General features: G+C 41.6%; 1 protein-coding gene across 2 annotated transcripts; it reads right to left on the bottom strand.

Annotated features, from left to right (window-relative positions):
- Positions 1-864: 864 nt before the first annotated feature.
- On the bottom strand, positions 865-26,305 carry insyn2ab (inhibitory synaptic factor 2Ab). 2 transcript variants are annotated; one of them, XM_077613260.1, is made up of 6 exons: positions 26,030-26,305; positions 25,775-25,901; positions 16,733-17,891; positions 12,575-12,646; positions 2,440-2,898; positions 865-1,588 (listed from the first exon to the last, which is right to left on the bottom strand). In XM_077613260.1, exons 3-5 carry the CDS (start codon positions 17,884-17,886, stop codon positions 2,715-2,717), a joined length of 1,410 nt encoding a protein of 469 aa, XP_077469386.1. In that variant the 5' UTR covers positions 17,887-17,891; positions 25,775-25,901; positions 26,030-26,305; the 3' UTR covers positions 865-1,588; positions 2,440-2,714. The 2 variants fall into 2 exon arrangements, with proteins under 2 accessions (XP_077469386.1, XP_077469385.1); XM_077613259.1 differs by having other exon boundaries at positions 25,775-26,305.
- Positions 26,306-26,938: the final 633 nt, after the last annotated feature.

Raw genomic sequence — 26,938 nt, 5'->3', positions numbered from 1 at the left:
CTACGCTACCCGCTTTTCGGTGACAGATAATCACATGAAACGACGGAGAGGAGAGGACTCTTAAGCGGCGCTCCCGAGGCCCGGTCATGCTCTAGCGCTTTTCGGCGCCAAAAAAGCCACGGGGAGCTTGACAACCCAGGTCCCTTGAAAACTATTTAATTGAGATGTAGGAATAGCAAGCGCAAAAGAACAATATGGCTCCAAAGGCACCATTTTAGATGGGTTAAATCAAAGGAAAACACTTTTTGAAAAATTGATTTCTGGTCGTCAGTGAAATTCTTACCGCTAATGTTTACTTTCTTGGTTGAAGGCAGTTTGGAAAATATGTTTTGACAAAAGTAATTTTAGACTAGTGCCAAGGAATTGAAGCTATTTTAGAGAAAAGTAGAATAAAATAATTTGTCTTGACGTTACATAAAAGAAGGAATGTGTTTCAGGTGTGCCTTCAAATAACTCAAATGATGCGATTCAACCTGTTAGAAGCTTTCCAAGACTTTAAAACATTATTATCTGTTTTTTTTTTAGAAAATAGTTGAACTCATTAACTGCCTTAAATGATAATTATATCTGGTTGAAGGTGAATGATCAGGATTCAGTGGCAATGATCAAGAAATATGTGCAAATTATTGGCAAAGTTAAACTTTCTGTATAGAAATTTGTGACTTTAATGAAATATTTTGGTATTGGATAACTTTTGAACAAAACTAAAAGATTGGCCATCGAAGCTAACCATGAAATGATAAGTTGAGTCTGGCTTTTTGTTAAACAGTGTGAAAAGCTCATCAATTTTGAAAGTGATTGTAAACTTCTTGCAAGATCAGAATTGGCTTAGCAACCATAAACAATCTTCACAACAACCACCAGGCCTTTCAAAACCAGCCTTTACTTTCCTGGGGGACATCCAACTTTTCACATCATCCCAAAAATACAAATACGTACGCATGTGTTGTTAAAAATGGGAGCTTTTCCAGAAAATACAATTTTAAAAAATTAAGGAGAGACTCACTCATGCCTTTTTTTCCTGCTAAAATCTCAACATTTTTTGCTATAAATATTCGATTACAATATAAACTATGCGCAGTGGCTGTATTTACTCGTGGTATTTTCTGCAGGTTGTTTTCACGGCGGCTTCGATTTTTCTTTATAAGCAAAACTTCATAACCTCATCCGAGCCGTAAAACGAGAAAAATCCAAGCACCTTTCTTCATCATGTCACCTCTCAACCTACGCACAACCGCAGAAGATACTTTACGATGCAGTAAACACAGCCGGTGAGCAAAATATACATACATTCTGAACTCCATGTATCATTCTGTAAGAGGCAAAAAAAAATGATATGTAAGGCGATGGCGGTTCCTTATTTGCACATAGCACTAAATTGAAAGAAGTTACGGAGCGGATGGGAGAAGAAAAAAGACGCGGGGGAGCTCTCGGCTGAGCAGGAAGTTCTGTACTTCAGTCCTTGACACGTGTTCCTCATAAATAGTCAATGGTTGTGCTTTGCCGGAGGTGGTGTCCAGTCAAAGAATTCACCTTCGCCGTTAGAAGGCCTTTCATTGGACCCCTCCTCTTGTTGCCAAGCAGTACGCTGAAAAGACGAGAAAGGCAAAATGTGGGATTAGTTCGGGTGTTTTGTCATATTTTGCTACTCATCGGAAAAGACGACTTTGCAGTTCTTTACATAATTTGTGTTACGACCATCATTTTTTTGCTTTAAGTACTCAACATATGTTTTTTAAGGGTGCAAAGGAACCATTAAAATATGTTCCGGCCGAAAGGTAAGGATTAAAAAGGCATCAAAAGTAGCTGTTTTTCTATTAATATATTGCGTACTGTGTTTTTTCAAAGGCGCAATTGAACCAACAAAATATGGATTCCATAAATAGAAGCAAAAATCTTTGTAACATTATCACTATAATGGTACTAAGATTTTTGCTTCTATGCATCTATCAGAAGAAAAAAAAATCTTGGGTCACATAATCTGATAAGGCAGCAAAATATGACAGAACACTGGTCCTATTTTTCTATTATGTTACTTATATTGTTGGTTATGGCTTAGAGGAGATGAATACCCACATTTCAACACCATAAGAAAAAAATGTCATGTTCAAATTAAATGTTATTGGTCCTTGTATAATGAAGTTACAATTATTTGAGAGATTCGGATGTTCATTCGATTCAAACTAACCATGAAAATGGCAAAATAAAAGCGTGAAATATTTCACTCTGTGTGTAGTGAGTCAACGTTTGAACTATGAGTTTCACCTTTCAAATTTAATATGTACATCTGATTTAACATCACACGACACAGTTGAAGCTGTATTTGACTCTGGAACATATTGAATTATAGTTTTAAAACACTAACAAGCTTGATCATCTTGCCAAGTGATTTAAGGAGAGCAAATGAATATTTGTGGAGAAAAATAAAACAACCCTCACCTAGATTTTGCAGGTGTTTATCCATCTTCTTCAGCGATCATGCCAGAAAAAGATTTGGCAGAGTTTGAAATATATATTTATTCTTTTGTTGTGTCTTCTCCCTGCTGAGTTGACGCGCAGTCTCTGCTGAGAACCTCAAAAAAATGAACGCTTCTCTACCATACGGTTATCCATCATCTTGGCTCGCTTCCTCTTCCGGAATATCCATTTTGAGACCAGCACGGGGTTTTCGTGGGCCCAATAAAAGGCCGTTTTCAAAGCACTCGTGTTCCATTTCAGAGGAACCACAGTTTCCAGCGGGCGTGCTTCTTTGAGTCCGATTTGGATTTGCGTTTAGGCGTGGACGTGAACACTTCGTTGGAGTAAGGCAGGGCGGGACATTGCCGGCTGTCCTGGGGGCAAAGTCTTTTCATCAGGGGCTGCAGTTTGTCCTCCTGCAGCTTGAAGTCCAGCTCCACGCTGTAACAAGACCAGAAAAGAGATTACAGCAGGCAGAGGAAATGAAAACTGGGAGGTCTCGGAGTATAAGTCATATTTTTGGAAGGGTGATTCTGCACTTTACATCACTGTCACAACAATGGGAGCAATTTCATTGCAATCCCCCTTCTGCAAATTCCACCAGACTGGATATGCTACCAGATGAACTGCAAATGAGGGATAATACTGTAGATAACTGGTAATATAATACAATTGGAATTTTTTTTCTTGTGTGCCCCCAAATAGATTGCACCCTGAGCAGTTGCCCATATTGCCCATAGCAAAAAGCGACCCTGACAACTCGGCTGTGTGTCAATTGCAAAGTACATCAATTCCAACACTTGCAAACTTTCCCATCTTATCATTTGTGCGGGTGTCATCTAACGTTTTCTTGCTTGTCTTTTATGTTAATAAGTCGCAAATCCAGATGGAAGCTGGGAGGGAAGCACATGTCTCTTGTGACACGCAATCCCTCAGATTCCCTCCGTCGGCATTTTGCATCTATGAAGTCAAAAGGCCTCCCTCTGTCTAGATTCTATTTCCATTAAAAAAAATTTAAAAAACGCTGTCGAAGATATCTGCGCGTTGCTTCACGTGACACGCGACATCCAAATCTGTCACTCTAATCCCGGGCATCGTACGACGTTTGTGTAGCGACGACGGCGTTGACGATGAAATCTGCCTGAAAAGTGTGCAACTTAATTCCAGGCAAAATGCAAGTAGGCAAAAGGCCAAGCAGGCCGTGATTAAGTGCCCGAATTCCAGCGTGGAATAAATCCAACATTAGACCACCTTTTCTTTTGCCCTATTGCTATTGATTTGCTGTGTTCTTTTAATGTATTTATTCCAAGGCGACGCACTAAATTCCAAGACTGTCATCGCAGGGGCCTGGAATAATGAATCCTGGGCAATTTGCCTGCGAACATGACAGGTTTTCCGCACTGCCCCAACCGGGGAAGAAAAACTGCAGCTGTTTTGAGGTTTTAGGGGCCTCGTGCCTAACGACACAGAACCTCATGATAAAAGGGAAGGCTGGATTAAAGGGGCGCGGCCAAACGAGATGCATCAAGCAAGGTCAACTTTCCTTGGCGGGCAGTTAGTTACACACGGGGGGGCTTTTGCTCAGGCATTAGATGCTAAACAGTGTGATGGGCAGCGCAATTAGCTCGCTGACAGATACGCAACAATCGCAATGGCATAATCAATCCTGTAAACTGCCATGATCTGGAGATAAGTGTCTGTTAAGAACAGAACCCTAATAGAAGGATTCTGGGGCACTTGGTAGTACTTTGCAAGACTGGAACCCCCAACGGCATCAGCACGCGGCAAACATCGCCATCATGAAAATGTTTATGATAATTATGGAGGAGGTTGCATTCATCAACGATAAGTTTACATGCTTAACTCAGCATCTAGGGCGGGAGCTAGGGACTGTGAAGGCATTAGCATGTGACCTATGGGGGGAATTAATACATTTAACAACTGAGCCTGGAAAGAATAATTGCGAATAAGTACGTCACGGCACACTTGAAGAAACGTTAGGAACAATGGAGAGCAGTTATTGGTTAAAAATAGTCCACGGAAATGTGCAGCAGTGCCAAGAGAGACAAGTGACCAGAATTTGGAGGTTTGCTTTGAAACTAAATCACACTAGGCAATGTGGAAATTGTTAATACTTCTTTATAAAATGAGGATTCAAGCGGCCAATCACAATTGCAGTTTACTGTCTAAATAAATTGAAATGTGCAAGAAAAACAAAAATAATAGGTCTTAACAGACTTGAAGAAAATTATTTGGTTATTACCTGACGTTTTTATAAGGGACATCATTGAAGTGGATATATTTTTTTGTTTTGGAGGAAAGGCCTTGCATTATTTACGATGTTTTCAATGAGAAAAGATGATATGAAATGCAAGTGTTGATCACAGAACAAATTCAACATCCCTAGAATTTGAGAATTCCTGCTCTAGACATCTTGGTGCAGGAATTGTGGATTCAACACTTTAATGAACACCAGACGTCCAAGGGAGGGCTGGCAGTGAACGAACCATGTTTCAGTGCCATTGACGGTGATAAATGTCCAATCCATTTGAAGTCAAAGGACCCACGGTGATTGACCCGATTGCCTTATCATTCTTTGCCGGTGAAAGTCCAAAACGATTACTCCACCATCACTCTCACGCGCTTCTTTTCTTAATACACCGTGTCTTTCGCTATCACGGTGCAAATGGAAAGCACATCGGGATGGAGCGCTACCAAATAGCCCCAGCAATTATTAAGCAATTAATTACTTGGCTGATCACAGCACTTAGTGGAGATTGTGGACAAATGCCCGGGCTGACAACAGCGTTTAACTGGAGGTGGTTTTGGAGCGCTGGTGTTTGAGTACACTGCAACAAGATCACCTTCACAGAGCAGCTGGAGAAACGGGAACTTTTCCAGGTTAATCATTCGTTTAGCTTTTACAGAGAAATGTTTGGATTGCTTTGAACAATTTTGAACACTTCCCTTTTGGTCATTTCACACTTGAAAGTCCTTCACTTGACAAGATGAGCGGCGTACGAGTATGCAACTGATCAAATCATAAGAGTGGACGCTATTTTCCTCTCATGACAAGTTGAAGTGTCCCAAAAAAAAAACGATATGTAAGAGGATAGGAAAGAATACCGTTTGTCTTTGTCATGTAAATGGAAAGCCGACGGCATCTATTACATGCTTTGTGCTTGACAAACACAGCGGAAAAAGCCAATCTCATTAATGAGAACAAAACAGGATGCACGTATCTTGACAATTGTTCACGAGAAGAGCTTGTGCTCCGTCGCCCCAGCGTGGGACACCAGAGCTAATGAGCTCTTCGCTCTCATCACAGAACAGCGTGGCTGCTTTCCATTTGACTTGACTGTTTTTCAAACTTATTGTCTGCCCCCAATTGGAAAGGCGACACTCTGTGCCTTTGCTTGTTGTTGTTTTCAATTCAGCGGCATGATCGCAGACGATACCTGTAATGATGTAATCAAGCATGTCGTGGCGGACGCAGCGGTGGGCTTCCAGCAAAGTGCAACCACGCGCTTACCGCCATGTTGTAAATGTGCTTAAAGAACAAGTGGGCCATGGGTACCTCTGTTTGGAGCCTCCCCTCCGCTAACATTACGGCGCTCTAATCACACAACATGCACGGAAGCGTAGAAAGAAATGGGTCGTTGAGTTTTTGCGTAATGTGTTATGATAGCCAGGCACACTAATTTTTCCGTTGATGGACTAACTGAATGAGAAGTTCAAGTGAGTCAATAAACTCCATCCTTATAGCATTTACAAAAATAGGAAATATTTGTATAAGTGTCATTATCATTTAGTGGGCCTTCCACGATAAGCTGATCTTACACAAAATAGTCAGAGAATTTCAAAATGAAGGCAAATAATGTGAAGAAAATAATTAAGGAAAAACAAATGTCCATCTTGACACAAAAATAGCTATTGTAGGATACCCTGAAATATTATTGATGCAGGTTATTTCACTCTGCAGGCGTTGAATCGATTGCAACTAGACCATTCTGGTTCCGCCAGAAGACGTTTCCCTTTCCATCTGAGTGGACTTCATCCATTTCATGCAACAGGACTAGACTCCAAACCTAACCGAGTCTTGATGCGTGAACTGAACAAGCCTGCAAAACATTTTCTAAGATAACCAAATCCACTTCCGATTGACCGAGTGCCCGGTAAACCCACCGTACGATTTGGTTTAGATCACTTGGAGGCAGAATGATAAGAAAAGCTGACCCGTTGTATTATCCGAATGTCTCTTGTCTAAAGAAATTGCTTCCCAAAACTACCTAACTATTGTATGATAAGCATTAAGCAGGATCAATATCCAAACCCTGGTCTTAACAACTCCAATTTCTAATAAAATTCCTGCTGAGCACACATTTGTTTTCGGCACTCCTCTGCCGTATTGACAGAGGCAGCAGACAAATAACAGGAGTGTCTCAATATCAGATGAGGAAAGTGAAAAATGTGTTCAAAATGACCTTTTCTTTCCTTCATCTCCCGGTTCAATGTAAAAATTACAGCACACGGCTATTTTCCAGATTCATCATCCACATGTTGAGCCTTCCTCCCTTCTTTTGTTTTGCCGTACATGCGCTCCATTTGTTACAGTGATTGATGATAGTCTGCTGCATACGGGAGGACGGGGTGATGGGGCGGGGAGGGTGTCAGCCAGGCGAGAACTGAGGTCTGGATAAGACCCAGCGACTCCGATTGAGCACCTTAGCTCAGCGGCTACCGAATCCTGATTTTATCGGACGTACACCCCAGAAGTTGTAGCGCTCTGAAATTAAAGGGATACATCTCAGGGGATTCTAATCTGTGGTATGGTCGCAAAAAGCGCTTTCTGGCTCTTTGACTGGGCGATAATTGATTTTTTTCCCCCCTCATGGCCACGACTCGCTATTTTAAATGTACGTCAATCACGCGGTGTTCTTACACGGAAGTCCTGCCAAACAACAACAGTGGAGTTTTAAGAGTAGATTTTTGACTTTGCCTCTGAAACAGAACTCAGTCAAGCAGGACATTGCCTTGCCACAGCAACGTGGCATCTAATCCATTCATTTTCAACCGATTATCTTGGATAGAGTCATGGGAAGGTTGCAGCCGATGCCAGTAGAACGTGTGCAAAAGGATCCATTTTGGGGGGTACAAACGGTTTACAAAAATAAAACACATTGATATTTATCGACAAACCTTTTGCTTGTAAAAATATCGTGCTGTTGATTGGATAATGGATCTGCCCATCACACAAAAACAGTTTGCTGTTAAAAAAAGCATTAAGGGACAATCTTTGCTCCTTTTTTACAGACAAAACTGACCTATCTACACGAGCTGTTTTGCATTCAGCCACAGTATTCAAGCAGATTGTTACTTCCTGGTCACGTCTGTAACTAGCGCCTCTTTCCCCTGATTATTTGGCCACCGGAAGGCGAACAATCCACATTTAGCCAAAGAATGACATATTAGTCTGCTGAAGAGCAAAGAACATTGATACCACGCATCCTCGTTAGGGTTGCAGGAGTCTAACCCAGCTGACCTTTTGTGATGCATTTCTGACAAAGACTTCAAAAAGTGACCAATCTACAAGAACCGCTTTGCAATCTGACATTGCATCCAACCAGATAGTTTCTCCTGATTGGCTTGCTCAACCAATGGCTGCACCATGGATATGATAATATAGGCTATATTCCAAATAAATATGTTAAATCAATGAATAAGACAGCACCATCTTCCTCTAGGGCAGGGGTTGGTTCGCGGGCCGCTTTAACGTCAACTTCATTTCATGTGGGCCGGACCATTTTAGATATAATATTTAGTTTTAAAAAAAATTAATGGATTAAAAGAACTGGATTAAAAGACCTGAATATTCAGGTTTTTTATAGATCTAAAACAATGTTTATTTTAGCTTTTTTAAACATATTTTTAGATTTTACAGAATGATTTTTGAACTAAAAACACAGAAAAATGGATTAAAAAATTACAATTATTGATTTAAAAGAGGGAAAATCAGGAAATTTAACATACATCTATACTCTTCATTTTAATTTGATCCTAAAACTGAAAGTCTGCACTCATGATTTACTTTCCCGGTCCACACAAAATGATGCGGCGGGCCAGATTTGGCCCCCGAGCCGCCACTTTGACACATGTGCTCTAGGGTTAAGTCGCCATAGGAAAACAAAGTCCAAAAACCCATTGTAGGGGATTGGTCGCCACACAGGGTTCATAAAGATGGAGCCTTTCACCTTCACGCCTATGGCCAGGAATCGATGAACTCCGTGTACCGTAACACTATCAGTGTCATTCTGTCAGCTGGAAATTTTAAACACGGCAACACCAGCGTTTGCTGTCTGATATGATGCATTAAATTGCTCTCAACCTAACAAGGTGGAGGAAGTAAGTGTCGGCTCGTCAAACTTCACGCCTCTCTTCTTCCTCTCCGACATTCCCTTCCAAACAAGGCATTTTCCAACGGCATTCCGCTGTAATCTAAGGTGTAACAATCAAGCTGAGATCTTTTATTCTGTCCCTTTCAAACAGAACACAACACAAACTACACGCCCGTGCAGTCGGTCTGAACTAGCGCTATGAGATAATTAGATGGATCTGGCCCTGGACAGAAATAATTGGGTGTTACCGTGGGTCTTCTCCTTGTGTTATTGTGTCTTTGATATTACCTTGGAATGAGATGAATGGGCTATCCAATTTCAACCCCGCCAAAGGATTTTGAACTGTTGTTTATTGTATTTTTAAAATATGATTGGATGAAAATAGTCTTTACCTGATCAATAGAAAGGAACTAAACAACTTTCAAGAAAGAGCCGCGAGTTACAAACAGCAATTGACGATAATAAAATGGAAATATTTGTAAACAAACATACAGAAATGATGTCATTTTAATTCGGCCCACACCATTCATACTGTATTGATTTCTCAATGATGAGGACAAGTTAAAAGTTTAGCCTAAACTATGAACTATGTTAACTGCCCACAAAGTGCCAGCCACGACGCCAATGAAAGCGAATGCGTTATGTTGACCCCCATTTACGTTGTCACTTTAATGCTTTTGAGAATATATTACAGCATCATTTATGGCTAATTCATTTACAGCACACTCCATTACATATAATGAACTCAAATGGCAATGTGTAAGGTTCTAACATTGCTATACGGCCTCTACTATGACTCTAATACTACCAACTAAAGCAGGGGTCGGGAACCTTTTTGACACAGAGAGCCATAAACAATTCCTATTTTCAAATTTTATTTCTTTAAGAGCCATACTCAGAATTTTTGTGTAAAAATGTGAAAATGAGATGTGACTTTTTGGGGTAATTTTACCACTTTTAAAGTACTAAATGAATTATTTTGACAGCACTGTTGCGTAGTTGCTAACCAATGAAAATATGCATGCAGAAAAGTCTAATAAAAATATAATTTTAAAAAAGATGATTAAAGTTAGAGGTACTGTCAGCGCCATAGTGCCGACGTGACGCTCCTATTGGTGCATTCGGGACTCGGCTCTGTCACCAGCGGTTTAAATACATATTTTACCTCACAGGTTAGCGAAGAGCCACATGCACCCATCAGAAGAGCCACATGTGGCTCCCGAGCCATAGGTTCCCTACCCCTGAACTAAAGCAAAATAGAGCATAGTTTCGGCCACATTCCTCATTTGTGCTTATTATACCAGAGTGTAAAAAGAGGATACTTCTATTAAGCTTTTCGAGCATTGGGCATTCAGGATGTATGAGGATGAAGAGCGACCCTTTGTTTCAAATGGGCCCATCAGGATCAGTCAGCCTTGAAAGGTTTGTGCTGAAGAGCACTAAACTGTTTGGAGATTTCAAAGTGTCTCATCATGTTTTGGCAGAGATGGAGAAGTGGCGGCAGATGGGCCGCCTTACCCGCCCTGTTCAATGACTCTTAAAAAAAAAAAAAGAAAATGTTTGGGCCAGCTGAAATAGGCGACTATTTAATGATACCCGCCGCATATGAAATGATGATCTCTCACTTTATTAGAATTTGGCTAACGCAGCGCAACTCCATTGTGTTTTTATCGCCAGGCGGTATCTTGCGGTTTTAGAGGCAGTCGGCGCCATTTGTTCGCTTGGTCAATTAAGTCGCTTTGGAGTTTGCACTCTTAGATTCTCCTCATTAGAAATCTTACCCAGTGCTCCAGTAAGGCATTTACAGTAAAAGCAAGCGGCGGCGGCGCAGTCGAACGTGGATGTGAAAACACCCAAAAGGCTCGTGTGGGCTTTTTATTGATGTTTTATAAAGATTCTTAGGGAGCCAAATGAATGAAGCCCCACAGAAGCCATATTTGCACTTTAGCGTTAACCGGTTGCGAGTGACGTTTCGCCAGAATGCTGAGAAATATTGGCCTAGTACTTGCTGTTAGTTGTGTCAGTGTTTGGTTTGTGGAGAAGACGTTGCCTGAAGCAGCAAAATAAAGAGCTCCACTTTCAAAAGATATCATTAAAACTACATATTTTGCCTCAAAACCATCATATTTGGACACTTGGGGCAAGTTAGTATACTTCATTCTTTCATGTGTTTTCTGAATTACTTAATTGGTCAACTTTTATATCCTCAACCAAAATAATGGTTATTCTGTGGAAGAAGACAACATAATTTTACATTTTTTTAATGCCTTATTTCAAATAGGACTGTTTTACCTTATCTTTATTTAAAATAGCTTTTCATTCATTGCCGTATCACTATTATTTTTAGCTTGAAATGATTTACTTTGAATGTGACTGACATTAAAGCACAAGGCTATTATAGCCAATATGTAATGCTTGTCATAGGTGGTATATTAGAAGAATATAATGATAATAGATTACATTTCATGCTACTGTTCTGAATATTGAAGTCAACCTGTGGAGTGTTACTAATTTGATTTTCTTCCCAAATCACCAGAAGCAACTGTAATTACATTTACAAAACTGCAAAACCAACAATAAGCGTAAAAATGCAACGACGTCCGTGTTAATCAAACCCACGATTCATTTTTAGAAGCTTACCCGCATAATAAACCCAGTGACTTTGTTATCCTCCTGAAAATGATATGAAATACTAAATATTCATGTCTGTAGTTGAGCTGTGATCTTTTTTTCTCTTTTGTGTTCCAAATAAACCCCAATCTAGGTCAGCGAGAAACACATTCGTCGAGGGGGAAAGAGAGAGAGTGAGAGAGAGAGTAGCTCAGAGTTGATTCATGCAACCTTTTTTTCCCTATTTAAAGATTTTTAACAGGTGTCTATTGAATCATGCTGCACATAAAACCAAATAATAGAATTTTCTATTTTTCTTTCTTTCAAAAAACTGGCTTCGTATTGACTACCTTGCCTCGGGGCTATCACTCCACAGAATTTTAGCTTGAAAGCTTATTTCTCAATGATTTCTGATGTATTAGCCAACAAAAAGGCAAACACGTCTCCATAGTTCTTGATGATCTAGTTACCCAAGAGAAAAAAAAAGTGCTGACTGTTCTAGATGTATAAATATTACGGGGTACTCGGACGTTTGGTCGCCGGACGTTTGGTCGCCGGACGTTTGGTCGCCGGACGTTTGGTCGCCGGACGTTTGGTCGCCGGACGTTTGGTCGCTGGACTTTTGGTCGCCGGATGTTTGGTCGCCGGACGTTTGACAACATGACAGAGAGTTTACTGTTGAAAACAGCTCTCAAAATTATATTCATGAGAGAGAGTTTAACATCTAAATATCTACTGTTGAAACCAGCTCTCAAAATTATATTCACCCGGGCGACCAAACGTCCGTGCGACCAAACGTCCGGCGACCAAACGTCCGGCGACCAAACGTCCGGCGACCAAACGTCCAGCAACCAAACGTCCGGTCACGATATTACGGCCATTGACCCAATATTTTTCCATTCATATTTTTTAAGAAACTAGTTTACAATGATCTCATTGCCTAAAACAGGACAGTGCAGTTAAGTCACCAATATTTTGATTCCGTAACATTCCAATCATGTGTTTGTCTCTCTACAGCAACATTTGCCCCAAGCGTTCCTGAACCAACAGCCGGCAAAAACAGAACTATAAATGCAGAATTAATGACGCAACCCTGCAGTGTAGAAACTCACCTGTAAATGATGCATGCGCTGTTTCGACAGGTGTCACAGTTTGCCGTGTCTTGCCCCGTTCGGTAGGTGAGCCTTCACAAGACAGAAAAGACATAAGGTTAGGGGCTATCGGCTAGTATTAAAGGGAAACGCTATTTCTGCTAACATGAGAATCAATTTACCACAGAACAAAATGTACACGCGACGTTTGGCTGATAGATCCATAGCCAACTACTAGGCAAAATGTGTTCAATCCTTTTCTATATACCCTAGTTTTTTTCTTATTATTATTTTTTATTCCCATTAGAGAAGGTTGTGATCCCGCAGGCTGCTCAGATTTATTCAGTCAACTGTGTAGACTTGCTGATTTCACATAATCAAATTACCTGTCCTGCTCCGTGACATTGTTTGATAATGTTTGGCCTTTCCATCCCGGTGGCAGATGGTGATCATAAATAACCGAGTGCAACGTGAAGAGAGTGTAACGCAGAGTCGGTGTATCCTTCCAAATCGGTGTTCCGATTTCCAATTGCTTTTTCAAATTTTAATTAGCGAACCAAATTTTCAGAATTGAAAATGCGAACGATTTATCCTCCATCTCCAACAGCATACTTAATGAAATGCGTGCGAATGAGCATCCAAGCAAGCAAATAAGTCCTCAATTTCACATAATTAGTCTGGAAATTATTCATTCAATATGTTTCTCTGTTCATCTATTAATGCCATTGATGTGTAGTGACTGGCAAAAAGTATGAAATGTTCTTTGATTAGATGGCAACACATGGAAAATTCACTACATTTGTTCCAGTTTTTTCCATGATGTTTTCTAATGGAAAATATGAGCTATGGACCGATATAGGTTGAAAATCCCAATTTTTTTAGCATTGCTATAAAGACATTGTGGTTACCAGAATTCCACTTCATATAGACACAGCCAATTAAATATTAAAATCCGGTTATAACCAATTTTTTATGTAATATTTTTATTCCAACCCCCTCAAAAAACTGCCTTTTCGTAATCAATTATTAAGCAACGTATTAAAGGAAGACTCCTGTTGGATTATTTGATATATAAAAAAAGCCATTTTCACAAATGATAGAATCTGCCTATTATTATTATGTTACATTTTAGCTTGTATTCAACTCGTTTTGCGATAAACGCAAGACAGTCACTGTGATAAATTCCAGATCACCCCGAGGGTCCGCTTAAGTCGGGTGTAAAAAAACCTGAGAAAACAAGAGGACAATACAATTCTCATGACAGTTGCATTAGGCTTCCTAAAACATGAGTGTAAGCTTCACGAACTCGTCCTTTTTTTTGTCCCTTCGGAGTTGCCGCCCAATCGAGACACTGGGGACGGGCAGCGTCTTTCCCCCCGCACGTGTAATTGCCTACTGTCACGGTAGCCCCTCGCCCCTGACAGATGATACGCGGCGGGGCCGAACCTTGACGAGAGGTGACCTAAACGGAGGAGTGCGTGCGGGGCTGAGTGCAGCTGCTGATAGACGCTCAAGGTCAGGGGGTTCATCCATCCCGGCCCGCTAGAGAGGCCCTTCCACGTCACCCCGGCAACACTCGAAGCTGCCTCATTATCTGCTGTGTCGTAATTGAAGAAGATTTGCGAAGATGATCAAACCTCGTGAACCTAAATGTATAATTACCGCATGCAAATATGACTTTTCTACTGCGGGGTGGCACGAGTCCGCCAGTAAAACGGCCTGTGGCTCGTAGCGAGGAAGAGAGAGAGAGAGAGGCCAAAGCAAAATAGAGGCTTCTCCTCTGAAAGTCATTCTCTAAGCTGACTGCTGGCGTAATTCCAGCGCTGTGTTGTTTTCCCACGTCAGCCGTCCTGGGAGATGCGCTGCCCTCTCGTCTCTTTTGCCATCCACACACCCTGCTGCTCACTACAATAACAATTCTACTGCTCACCACTGTGTGTGTTTGTATCCCCGCGGAAGGAATGTGCAGAAAGGATCACAGGCTGGGTGTGAATGCGTGTTTTGGTTTTGATGATGATAATGATACCGTTGGTGGTGAAGTTTGCATTCGCTCCATTTGTTTGAATGGGTTTTCTGTGGGAAGCGTGGTATCTTGGCACCAAGGAAATGTTTGGTTGCCAAACCAAAACATAAATCGGGAGTGGAGTATAAATCGGGAGTGGATTTTCACTCCCATTCCTGTATGTTTTTGACTACTTATTTATTGATTATTTATTTGTTGTTTTTATTTGTGCACTTCATGGTGAAGCTTTGAATCTCATTCTTGTATAATGACAATAAAAGCATTGAATTCATACCTTGCAATAGAGACTAATCTGAGCTATTTATACCAACATACATAACTGCTGAGCTTTGGATTGGATTGGATAACTTTATTCATCCCGTATTCGGGGAATTTCATTTTCATTGTCATTGTCATTCTTTGTTGTCTGCGTGGAAAAAAATAGGCCGGTCGTGGGATGTTACTCCCTGAAAAGTAGATCTTGGAGCAAAAAAATGTTAAACAGTGCTGATCAAAGAAGAAATAAAAGGATGCCTGGAAGAAATTCACACTTTTTTTTACCCCCCTAATGTCCGCAACAGCCTTCACTAACAGCGATGGTAGTGAATGAGTTAAAGGTAAAGTTGTCGAGGCAAAGTGGAAAGTGGCTCCCGGTCCTGCTCCTTCACCTCTTAGTAATAACTCTGAGACAGCAGAGCGGCTATGGCAAGCTCAAGTGTGTAGAGATGAAAGCCACGACTTTATGAGATTGCCCTAATTGGGCTTTTTAGAGCAAGAGAACAGTGAGTGCAAAACAGCTTGGACACTCAATATATATTAAAAATACCATTTAACTCCAGTCGCTATAGGTTTTAAGGACAGAGCGTGATGATTCCAAGTATTTGCTGCAGCTGCCTTGGGCTATTAGACCTCCTCAGGGATTTTACCAAGAACTAAATGCAAGACGACAACTAAAAATCGCACATTTCTTAACGAAAGTGGATGATATCACAAAGAGGATAATTGCATTCACATTTGCTCTTACATCAAAATTAATGTCATCATCGGGAGAGTGGATTTATACTCTTGGTGGACCTTGAAGCTTTTTCTTGATGTTTTTGGCTCAAGTGGCACTGGTTGCTTGTCAAGGCAAGGCAAGGCAGTGCATTATGTACTTTATTCTGCGTTTGCTTGGTGTGAATGTGCCGCTAATGGATGGGACACATCATCCAATTACCTTCAAACATGCTTTTACCCGACACTGCTTCTACGCGTGTGGCACCAGTTTTCTGGCTTGTCAGTTTGGTCAGTAAATTTCACACTTTTAACCCAAAGTTGAGAGTCATTTTTATGCCTTTCAACCCAAGTTAGATTTTTTTCCCAGGCTGCTAAAAGACCAAAATAGAGCAGACATGTTTAGCTAAATGTGGGTAAAAAAGTGGGATTCCAAAATCAAACACAAAGACACTTTAGGTATTTATGCATTGGATCAAAAGATTGATTTATTTTATTTTACGCATAGTCACCTGTTTAAAAATGTGTAAACATGTTTTCTGCACTCTGATTTTCTTTGTTTTTACATTTAGCATAAACCCACATCTGAAATGCAAATATTGAATAATATCTAGGGGATGATGAATTGTCTAATGAGGCGGCCTATTTGTAGATCCGTTACAGCTCCAAAGTGACTAATTTGTGGTCGTGCAGCGTGAAAGGAGACTTCAGTCAGAATTTATATTCTTGGTAAATTTGCTGTGTACCTTAAATTGAAAGACACCAACTCGTATAAATGAGGTTCATGTGAAAGGTGCTTGCTTCCACTATTTGTGCATGCAAATTGTGAATTTATTAGAGCTCTGATAATGGCAAATATAATGTTTATAAAGGTCAGCGCTTGACATTGCAGCCATTTTGTGACATCACTTTTGATAGAAACTGGCACAAAGAGTCAAACTAATGAGGACATGCGGTCAAGATGGGATAGTCACATTTGATTGGCTAAAATTGTACCAGCGTTGATAAAGTAAGTGAATAAATACAATTCTTTCCACTAGAAGGCGCGTGACAAATGGTGTTGCATTTTCTTAGAAGTGATTCAGCACCATGGACAGCGATTGTCGAATGATGGTTTAAACGCGAATCGGACGTCCGACGGCGTCCAAAGATAGCCAGAAAATTAACAATTTTATGAGACTCACCCCTCCCGCTGCGCTTCACCTTTCTCCAACTCCTGAATGACTCCGAGCAGAACCTTGATGGTCTCCTGGCTGGAGTTGATGAGCGTCTCCATGGCCTCAAGCTGTGCTTTGATATCCTTGTCGTCGGATAAGGGAATTATCTGCTGGCCGCCTCTCGCGCCCGCGGTGCCCGCAGTGCCTGCAGTGCCGCTATTCCCCTGGGGGAAGCCCTCACCCACGCCTGGCCCCCGCTGCATTTTGGAAGACGCCGAGGCATGCCTCGTCCGTCTGGGCCCTTGCGACTGAGCCGAACATTTGGCACTGTGGGGAAGCGTCTGTGACTGCTGATCGCTGGACTGCACTCCCTTCTTCCTCTTACAAGGCTTCGCGGGGCTTCCTAAAGACTCCACTTGGGTGAAAGAATTCCACGCCACCTGGCCCTTGGGGCGCTCTCGCGCAAACTCCGAGGCAGACAGCTGACGCTTGGAGGAAGCGGCGCCGGCCTCCGTTTCTTCTCGGGGTAATCCTTTGCTTTTGGTCCTCGTCCCGCACTCCTGGTGCGCCGCTTCGCTTTTGCCGGGAGGGTTGCTCAGACGGGACTCTTGGGAGAAATGAGAGTCCGCGCAAGAGGGTCCGTCCACGCAGTTGGCGTCGCAAATCAAATCCTCGGTATCGCTGCTGTCGTCGGTGTGATGGAGCAAAGCTTTAGTCTGACCCACGATCTTCCCCTTGCACTTTGACGACACCCCGATGGGTTGGCCGTCCTCTCCGACCGCTTTGATGTCGCTCAAAAAGCCGTTGTTTTGTCCTTTGTAATCTTCCACCAAGGCCTCGTGTTTAAACGTATGTCCTTTTTTCCTCTCGAAGGGAAACGTTTTGTACCGTTTGGTCAGGTCCGGAGACGTCTGCACGCCCGTGCTTTTGGTGACGTTGGGGATGGATCGTCTGGCGGGCATGGTCATGTACTGTCGATGAGTCACTTTACAGGAAATGGATCGGCTGTGTTTTCCTCGGTATTCATTCTGCGCCTCGCAGATATCCCGAAAACGCACCTGCAGAGCTTTGTTTTTCTTCTTCACTTGCTGTCCATCAAGGTTGTGTACGAAGCTGTTGTCTGAATCGGAGTCATCGGAGTCTGACGCAACCATGCATTTGTTGTCCTCTTTACTCACCATATTTCCTAAAAACAGAAGACGGAAAATGACAATGACTGTACTTTGGTTTGATGGCGGTATAAAATATCTTGATTTGGTAGCACGGGTCCATCAATAGTTCTCCAAACTGGTCTTTTAGGGCCAGTTTTTCTGTCGCACACAATTTAACCAATACGTTTTTTACTCAAACAAGCAGCCTATGACTATAATAATCCGAGAAGACTTTTAAGACACCGGATTGATTAAAAAAAGTGGAATGAAATCCTGCATCCACTGTGACCTTTTTTGGGGAATAATTTGGAGAACCCTTGCATTAAAAGCTCATCCCAGTTGGGACATCTAAAAAAAAAACATGGCGGGCAATGACAAAACTAAATGATACGAGTGGACGGATGTAAAAGTACAATGAATGCAAATGCATGTGAAAGCGTTTCGTGGCAATTAGAAATAAATGTCAAAAATAATTAAAATGTCACTTTATATAACATTCGCCCACATGCTTGCATGTGGATAAAATAGACACTAAAATAATTCGTCCCTTTGGGAGAATTATGTTAATTTTCTAATGAATATTTTGGAGACAAGATGGTTTAGTGGAAATCATTCAAAATGAGATGGTTTATTTTATTATGACTGTTCTAAGAAACGGAAAAAAACTGGAAAATGTTGCATAAGCTAATGAGTAGTGGTGGATTGTCACGTATTCACTTATTTTGGAGATAGTATTATCCTCTATTTTTCAGAAAACCTTGCCAAATTGCGATTATTTTGTCCCATTTTTGAAATGCGTTAAGTAGCTGGTGATAAAGATCTGTCCAATGAAAAAGTAGCACTTTACTCCCAACCTGTTTTTAAAGAACTATGAAAAATAAAGACGACTGTATGTTGAAATACAAAAAAAGAGGGGGTTTGGTGCTTTTTTGTGGCAGTTCGAAGCAATTTCTGTAATTTCAGGATGATAAACTGCACCGACTAAATCTGGTAGGGTCATACATAGATTTCATTGGACTATAAAACTCAGGTGTCCATTTGGTATCCTTCGGCACGTGCAAGGTTTTACAGGACAAAAATTGCTAAAAGCTTTTTAAGCAATTGTTATTATTTTAATCTTTATTCATACACTTACAAACATCACAAATGCTTAACTAAATATCATGATTGTTTTACCAAACATTATACGGTATCTAACCTGGGGGGCTTAAAAATTGGACTCCGAAATGGGGATTGCATTTCTGAACAAAGACCAATGGATTAAAAATTGACTTTAACATTGGGTCGGAGGAAACAAATAAAAACATTAATTTAATAGGATCTATACCAGTCCACTTGGCTTACACTGTAAAAACTGACTTTCAGTCATGAACCTCATTGATGCATTACCACTATCAGCGGATATCACGGCTCCCAATCTGTGTCTTTTCCAAGTGGCCTTTTTTTTCTTCTTTTTAGCACCAGAACCAATTGAACCCAGAGCAAGTCTTTCTTGCTCCTCCTCTGTTGTTTCTCTTACATACAGTATTAGTACTCACTAAGCTGCGAGCGTGAAATCTTGCACTATCTGGCATTGATCTTGGCGGCGGTCTGAGCTCTCCGAGTGCTCTGATTGTTAATGTTCACGTGGTCCCTGTGTGCTTTGCTGCAAAGCACTTTTATTACCATCCACCAGACCTGCATGGGATTTTTTTCCTCCCCATAAGAATGCAGTACTGCTGCAATGATAAAAAACACCAGCCCGCATATTTCTGTTTACTAGGTGTTTAGGGGTCTTCTTATGTGGCCCGTTCTCATATTAACATTTGTTCACACGTAGTATATTTCCCTACCGAGTGCATTACGGAACACTAACTAATGCTTTTCTGTGACACTTTGAGTTAATGTTATTGGTATCGTATCTACGAAGGGCGCTTAAATTCTCTGTTGTACGTCATAGTAAGCGTAAGCAATGTGTATAATCCACACTTTTATGGTCCCGCTATCTGTCCTATTATACATTGCTGCGTTCTGTGCTAATGGGGGGCGCCGAATAGCGTTTTCCTATCACGCACTTGGGATAAAAATGACAACGGGAGGCAATGTATGGCTCGGCAAAATAATGTGGTTTTCGTAGGGGATAAACCACATAGACGTCTCTGGAAGGATTGAGCTCGTTCATCGGTGTCTACCTGGAGGGTCTGAAATCCCCAGGGCGACATTACTGTCATCATGCAGACATCCTGCCTCAGCTGCATTGAGGAAAGAGATCGACCGCAATGCCAAATATAAACTCGGCACTCGTCTATCAGCAATCTGTCCCATCTGACCTTAAACTCAAAAGGCTACGGAGCACGTCCTGATCCTTTTTAATGCAATCAAAGTAAATAATTTGATGCACGACTGCAGGCTAAATGAGCACAGCCTATCACGGCATTTTGGAAACATCAGCAGATAGAATCGCAAGCCATGTTTGTAAATGGATTTTTTTTCTCCTTTAATTAAACACGAGGAATGTTTGCGCTATCATGTGTCAATGTTGGCCGAGTATAATGGAGTACAATTACAAATTTGAGTTTTGTCTTTGTGGTTAAATTTAATGGACCTTAAAAATGCTTTACTCCAATCGACATTTGGATTCCGACCAGGCGTTGCTTGTTTACGATCGTCACGCACGCACAGTTACGCTATGAATTATGAGCGCCCTTATGAAATATGAAGTAATATACATGGATCTTCACGGGAATTACATTCTACGCCATGCGGTGTCAGACTCGGGTTGGTTCGCGGGGCCGCTTTAACGCCAACTTGATTTCACGTGGGCCGGACCGTTTTAGATATAATATTTAGATTTTTTTTTAATAAATGGATTAAAAGAACTGGATCAAAAGCCCTGAATATTCAATTTTTAATAGATCTAAAAAGGTGTTTATTTGAGCTTTATTTCTTAGTAAGGGAAAATCTCTTTTAATCATTATGTTCGATATTAAAGTGGAAAATAATAATATGGATTAAAAGAACTGGATTAAAGGCCCTGAATATTCAGTTTTTTTATAGATCTAAAACAATGTTTATTTTAGCTTTTTTTAAATGTATTTTTAGATTTTATAAAATGATTTTTGAACTAAAAACTGAAAAAATGGATTAAAAAAATTGCAATTATCGATTTAAATGGAGGAATCATCAGGAAATATAATATACATCTATAATTTTCACTTTAATTTGATCCTAAAGCAGAAAGTCGGCACTCATGATTTACTTTCTCGGGCCACACAAAATGATGCGGCGGGCCAGATTTGCCCCCGGGCCGCCACTTTGACACCTGTGTTCTACGCCATGCGGTGAAAAGCAGTCGTCACTTGATAATAAGATCATGCAATAAAGTATTCGTTTTTATCTTAACACATGTATTATGTACTATTTTGAAATAAAATCTCTGAAAAGTGTCTCTAATGCCTTTCTAGATAATCAGATTATCTGGTAAACACTGACAGAACGCAAACCGCTCCTAGAAAACATTTCCATATTGTATTTCCACATGTATTTTTTTAATATAAGCTCTTGTTAAATCACATTAAAGTGGGTTTAAAGTTCAAAGTTGCCGACTGTCCGCTGTGACCTAACCTCAATTCAAAATGCGGACCACACGGAATGTGTTTTTAGTGAGTTTCATCCGTTTAAAATCACCGCAAAGCATTTGGCGGCTTATTCCGCAATACTACTTGCCCATCTGTAATATGCGAGAACAATATGCTTTGCTGTCTTGTCTGAGTTGACACAATATTGTTTTGAAAAGATGAGAATGTGCTTGTTTTTTCCAGGGCGCTTGGTATTTGTTGAAAAGTGATGCCTGACGTGCTCTTTGATTTCCGGATAGCTTGCTTGTCAGAAGCCGTTTGAGATAAAGAAAATACTGCATGTGCTTGATTCCACATGGGAATCCTCAAGTTCATTACCACAAAAAAACCTGCCAATCTCACACCACTTAAGAGGTAATCAAGTTGGCACAGTTTGACTCTGAACGCAACGAGTGTCTCATGTAGCCATAAAAATCATGTATTGGAGCCAAGTGGTAATCACGCAAAAGGAATGGTGAGAAAAAAATGTCTTTCTAAAACACTTAAGCGATGGCTAGACGGGAATATCCGTGCCTTTTCCAGATCTTCCTCCTCCTCCCAAAGCAAGCTACCTCCCTGCTAATGACCCGAGGTCCTTCCCTGATTTGGCCTCAGCTATCCAACGGATTATGAATAATGCATTGACTCTAAAATTGCAAAAGTAATCCTCTGAAATCTCCTTATGTCCGCTGGCAGACCATGTTGTCTGTTCCAATTGCCCTGGCTCCTTCATGCAAAAACGTACCACGGTTAAAAGATACACAACTACGGCTCTGGCGTGCGTGGTGATTGATTTCTCATGACAACTACGTTGTATCAACTCACTCAAAGGAATGCCAATAGAGCGCGTGTCTGTTTTCTACGCAAAACTTGCTGACTCACAATTTATTCCCGTCCCCGTCCACGAAGGAAAAGAGGCAGCTTAGCTCTTATCGCCTTACATACTATTCGTCGGCCTACATGGAAATTTACATCAAATAACCTGGTCTAGTTATCTCTTTTACATCCAAGTATAATGCCATTACAGCATCTTATTCAACCTGCGTCATCAGTGAAAACGCTAGGGTGCGCCGTACACGATTTCTAATATGGCAGGTTGTGCTAAACCAACCCCCCCCAACCGGCATCTCACTACCCACCCCAACGCAAGCATTGTGCGCTGCATGCGGTGTAGTCATTGTGCATGCAGAGGCTTTTCTTGCATACATTTCAGAGTGTGACATTGCACCACCGACATCTTCACAAGTGCACCGTAAAGGACAAACTCTCACACCCCATAAGGTTGTGAAAGTGTTGTGTAATAATATACAGTCACATTTGGGCTCGCTCACACACATGCACATACACACACACCCAACCTATAATATTTTGTCTGCAGTGTTGGTATAGATTAGAGGTGAGATCTTTAGCCCGGGCCCGAAACCCAACCCGACCTGACCCTAAATTTCAAGTTTGCTTCACTCTCAGGCCTGCAAATCAAGTTAATTTGGCAGGTTCGGGTCGAGTTTTTAAATCGTCGGGCCGTGTCTGGAATTGTTAGGCCCGATTTTAGCTCTATATAGATTAGGTGCAGAGTCGGTGAGCTGGACAGTAAAATACAGTTAAATGTATTCTCCTTAAAACTCTGCAGATTTGGGATTTGAACCATGTTTTAGGGAAACATTGTGTATTAAGTAGCCAATACTCAAATATATCTTAAATATTACTTTTTTCCCCAAGCTATAAAATAGTATTCTATCGGGTTATTGCAATACAATATTAAGAGTGACAACCAAAATTTTAACTAAGTTTCCCAACTTTTACTTGTGCTGAAGTACAATTATTAGAGAATAAGTCCCCTGTTATACAATCCAACAAATAATTATAGATCTTATTCTTCAATATAGTCAAATTTGACTTAATATTCATTGTTAAACTGAACAGACCGATATTTTCTCAAGATGCTATGACTGATTCTCTTGTGTGAAGAGCAACAGGTGGAAAATCATTTCTTTTTTACCTTTGGCCATCTGATCAAAAGAGCAATTAACTCTTCTGCCTGTCACTAGCCTAGCCAGCCTTACTTTTGCCATGTACAAGTTACACGGCATGCCATTCCGATCTTCTGCGCTTTCAATTGGATTGGACCGACAAATCTGATCATCTGTTCTTTCAATTGGATTGGTCTGAAAAATCACAGCAAGCGATGTGAGACTTTGTTATGTGTCATGAAGGGCAGAGATAGCAAATCTTTTTTTACACCCCTGGGACTTTCGGAAGGTGGTGTGGATTCTTATCCTTTTTCTCATGCAGAGGACTCCATGGCACTTTTGTATCGCCCGAAGCACAAGTGAACACCTAAACTTTGCACGCCCGCTCCGACTCGCTGTCAGATCGCGCCAAAGGCTCACCTAAGTGGGGCTAACAGACTTTTAGTGTTTCTCTAACCAAAAACAAGTACACTACACTATAATATGCCATGGAAGCCTACATTTTCCAGACCAAAAAAGCACTTCTGTGATCTAGCATCCATTTTGAAATCCAGTCTAAATCACAGAAGACCAGAAGGACTTGCCAAGTATCTTGTGGATGGCGAAAGTCCGGCCAACTTGCCAGTTAACAGAATATGTCACAGGCATCAACAGATGGACAAAGATGTACATTTTTTGATGGGAAATTAACATTTTAGGTCTTGTAGAGTAACACCGGATCATTGGGAATCCCCGTATAAAGAGTCTCCAAGATTGGCAAACAACTGTTATAGTTTTCTTTTCCATATTTGCAATTCATTTCCTGCAGATGATCCCATTTGTATAGCTTTTCCCCCATAATTTATTAAAAAAAACTGACTTATCCGCTCGTTAAAAGTATTTTACTGGTTCCATTTTTTGTGCTATGAAATTAAAAGCATGTTGGGGTGAGTTGAGAAGCTTCATATAGCTCTTAAACAAGGGATTTTGCCATTTGTTTGACGTCAAAGAGCTCTGAGGGAAGATTAGGACTCCTACGTTAGCGTATTGTTTTAGCCATTGACTGGCTTACTGCCATTTTCTTTCCACTCAAAGTCTATCATGTTTTACGTTTGCGTTGTATTACGCATTCGCGGTTGCCTCGACAGTGAAGTGATATGTTTATTGACGTTTATTACACCTTGTCATTTCCTCATTCAAATGAAGTGTTTTATCGTTTCTACGAGGTTCATTTTAAAGTGGTTAATGTCATCTTATTATTGAATGACATTTAATCCTGCTAAAATGTTCAAACATTTCCTGTACAGTAAATAAAGGTTTTACGACTATGGCAATTCAGGACTCGGCAACGAATTATTGCAAATATAACTGGTTTCAATGGCAAGTTTTCTTCTAAGAGTCAATTGGGAGGTACACGAGTCGCTAAAAAATATTGAGTTTGACCCCTGGGGAAGTTCATTATAAATCCCATATTTCTGGAGCTTGTCTCAGTCTTGGGCAAAAGAAAGCATTTTTGCATCGTCAACATCCTTTAGAAAATTAAGGTCAGCTAAGGTGAGTTTAGCAGAAACATTTGAGGATTACACCTCATTTTGTGGATGTCTTTTAACGCGTGAAGTGTCTTTCACCTCGCACAATGCATCACTCTGATGAATGTGTTGAGTATTCAAGGGTTGGGCTACCAGCACACAACCTGATGATGGAGTGCGATGTGTATCTGGATTTATGTAACAAGTGAAAAAGAAACTGCTGAGCTAGGCAAGAGCGTTTGGCACCTAAAAGCTTCGCCCTCAGTGATTCCCATCATTCCATGCAAACTATGACGTACCGAGACAAGAAGAGGGGGCGAATAAAAGTCTGGCTTTGTACGTGATGCGGTATCCTTCAGCTTCCCGGATTACGCCTGATCGCTCATAATATTCCTGAAACCATCTTGCTTATGCCCGCCTTGAGGACCGCATCACTCATCGAATAAATGTGTCACGGAGCTCATAAAAGCTGATGTCTTCCCCCACGAAGGACAAGCATTCCTATAGTCAATTATTAGAGCCGACTAATCAACTCCCATCCATATTTCTGTCCTCCTACAGGTACGGCATACTTGATGATTACGTGAATTGAAATTCATCCTGTGCGTCAACTACGTGCCTTTTAATGAGGAGTCATTAGAAGGGGAAGGGCATTTGCAATCAGAACCCGGCACAAATGCCCTCTCTTGAATCCATCTCAGGCATAAACGCAGACCGTACACGCCACCCCAGTAGACCGTGTTTTAGGATCATTCACGCTCAGCTATGGCATCCACATAAGTTCTTCTAAGGCACGCGCCGGCATTGAAATACGTGCAAGCGGCGGAGGATTTACAACTCTTACCTCCAGACACAGATCAGAGGTGCAAAGGACAAGCGAGCGCCTCTCTCCCGAGGAGCGAGTGTCCATCCGTGCGTTGGTCGGGCGCCGCGCTTGTGTCCAGCCAGAGAGGCATCCGGTGCAGTGACAGCTGGAATAGTTGTGGCACATCCGGCACAAATGTTAGGTTAGGCAGGCACCAGACAGTCTGTGATATCTCTTTGACTTTCTCCTTCAACACATCCAGAGCTGACATGACACTCTTGCGCCCTCACTCACCGGGTACACACACTCACGGCGGAGATCTCCATCTCGCGGCGCAGCTGATGCCGCTGCTGATGCTGCTGCCACCGCCGCTGCTGCAATCCCTGTGCATTCATGATTGAGCGCAAGTGTGTATGCGCGAGGTGGCGAGGCAGGGAGAGGGTGGGCCGGTGGGTGTGTGGATGTGGGGGAGGAGGAGCGGAGGGGGACGCCGGCGCCAGAGCTGCTGGGGAGAGTCCAGTCGGCGGTCGGTCCGCATCGCTGGTGAAGACCCCCTTAACTTGTTCTCCGCAGCCTGGTGTTTTGACACTGAGCTGTTATGTAATCCGGATGGGGCTTTAGAAGGCGAGGGTGGGGGGGCTGGAGGATGGGACGGTGGAGGATTTGCATTGGGGGGGCCGCAAAGAAAATTATAATGCATTTTGCTTTTAATTGGACGTCTACCGCAGCCACCGCCATCTCCGCCCATCTATGTACATTTATATGTGACACATTGTTTACGAGGGGGATTGAAAAGAGGCCGAATCCAGTATAAAACGCGGGTGGGGTGGAAAGTGGCGGTGGCAATGGCGGTGGCGGTGGGGGGGCACAAAAGACGAACGGATCCAGCGTAGCGGCGGTCTTAATGAGACTCAGAGACGAGTGGGAGAATTAAATAATGCCAGAAAGTAATAGAGACTGTGAGTCAAGGCGAGAGAGAGAGAAATGTACTTGTGCTCTGCTTGCTGGCTGGTATTGATTCTGCAGCCACCTGATGTTTATTAGGCCGCCACTAAATTCATTGCCTACCTCTGTGGGCTAATGGTGTGTGCAATCCTGTCAATAAACGCAAAAGATGAACTCATTAAGGAACGAAATGGGCAGCCCATAGAAATATATAACGGGCATGTTTTAAGCAAAAGAAATACGGAGCTGAGAGGATGT

The sequence above is a fragment of the Stigmatopora argus genome, chromosome 11 (genome assembly GCF_051989625.1).
Source record: "Stigmatopora argus isolate UIUO_Sarg chromosome 11, RoL_Sarg_1.0, whole genome shotgun sequence".
NCBI classification, from domain to species: Eukaryota; Metazoa; Chordata; class Actinopteri; order Syngnathiformes; family Syngnathidae; genus Stigmatopora; species Stigmatopora argus.
Note: the sequence above shows the minus strand (reverse complement) of the source record. Positions and strands in the feature narration are given on the sequence as shown.

Bases quoted from the DNA above. Each gene is read 5' to 3' on its own strand.
- insyn2ab (XM_077613259.1), bottom strand. From the start codon at position 17,886: ATGGTGAGTAAAGAGGACAACAAATGCATGGTTGCGTCAGACTCCGAT. The intron at 12,647-16,732 runs GTGAGTCTCATA...TGTCTTGTGAAG, and splicing joins GGTGAAGCGCAGCGGGAGGG to GCTCACCTACCGAACGGGGC. The intron at 2,899-12,574 runs GTGAGTTTCTAC...GTCTTGTTACAG, and splicing joins AGCGCATGCATCATTTACAG to CGTGGAGCTGGACTTCAAGC.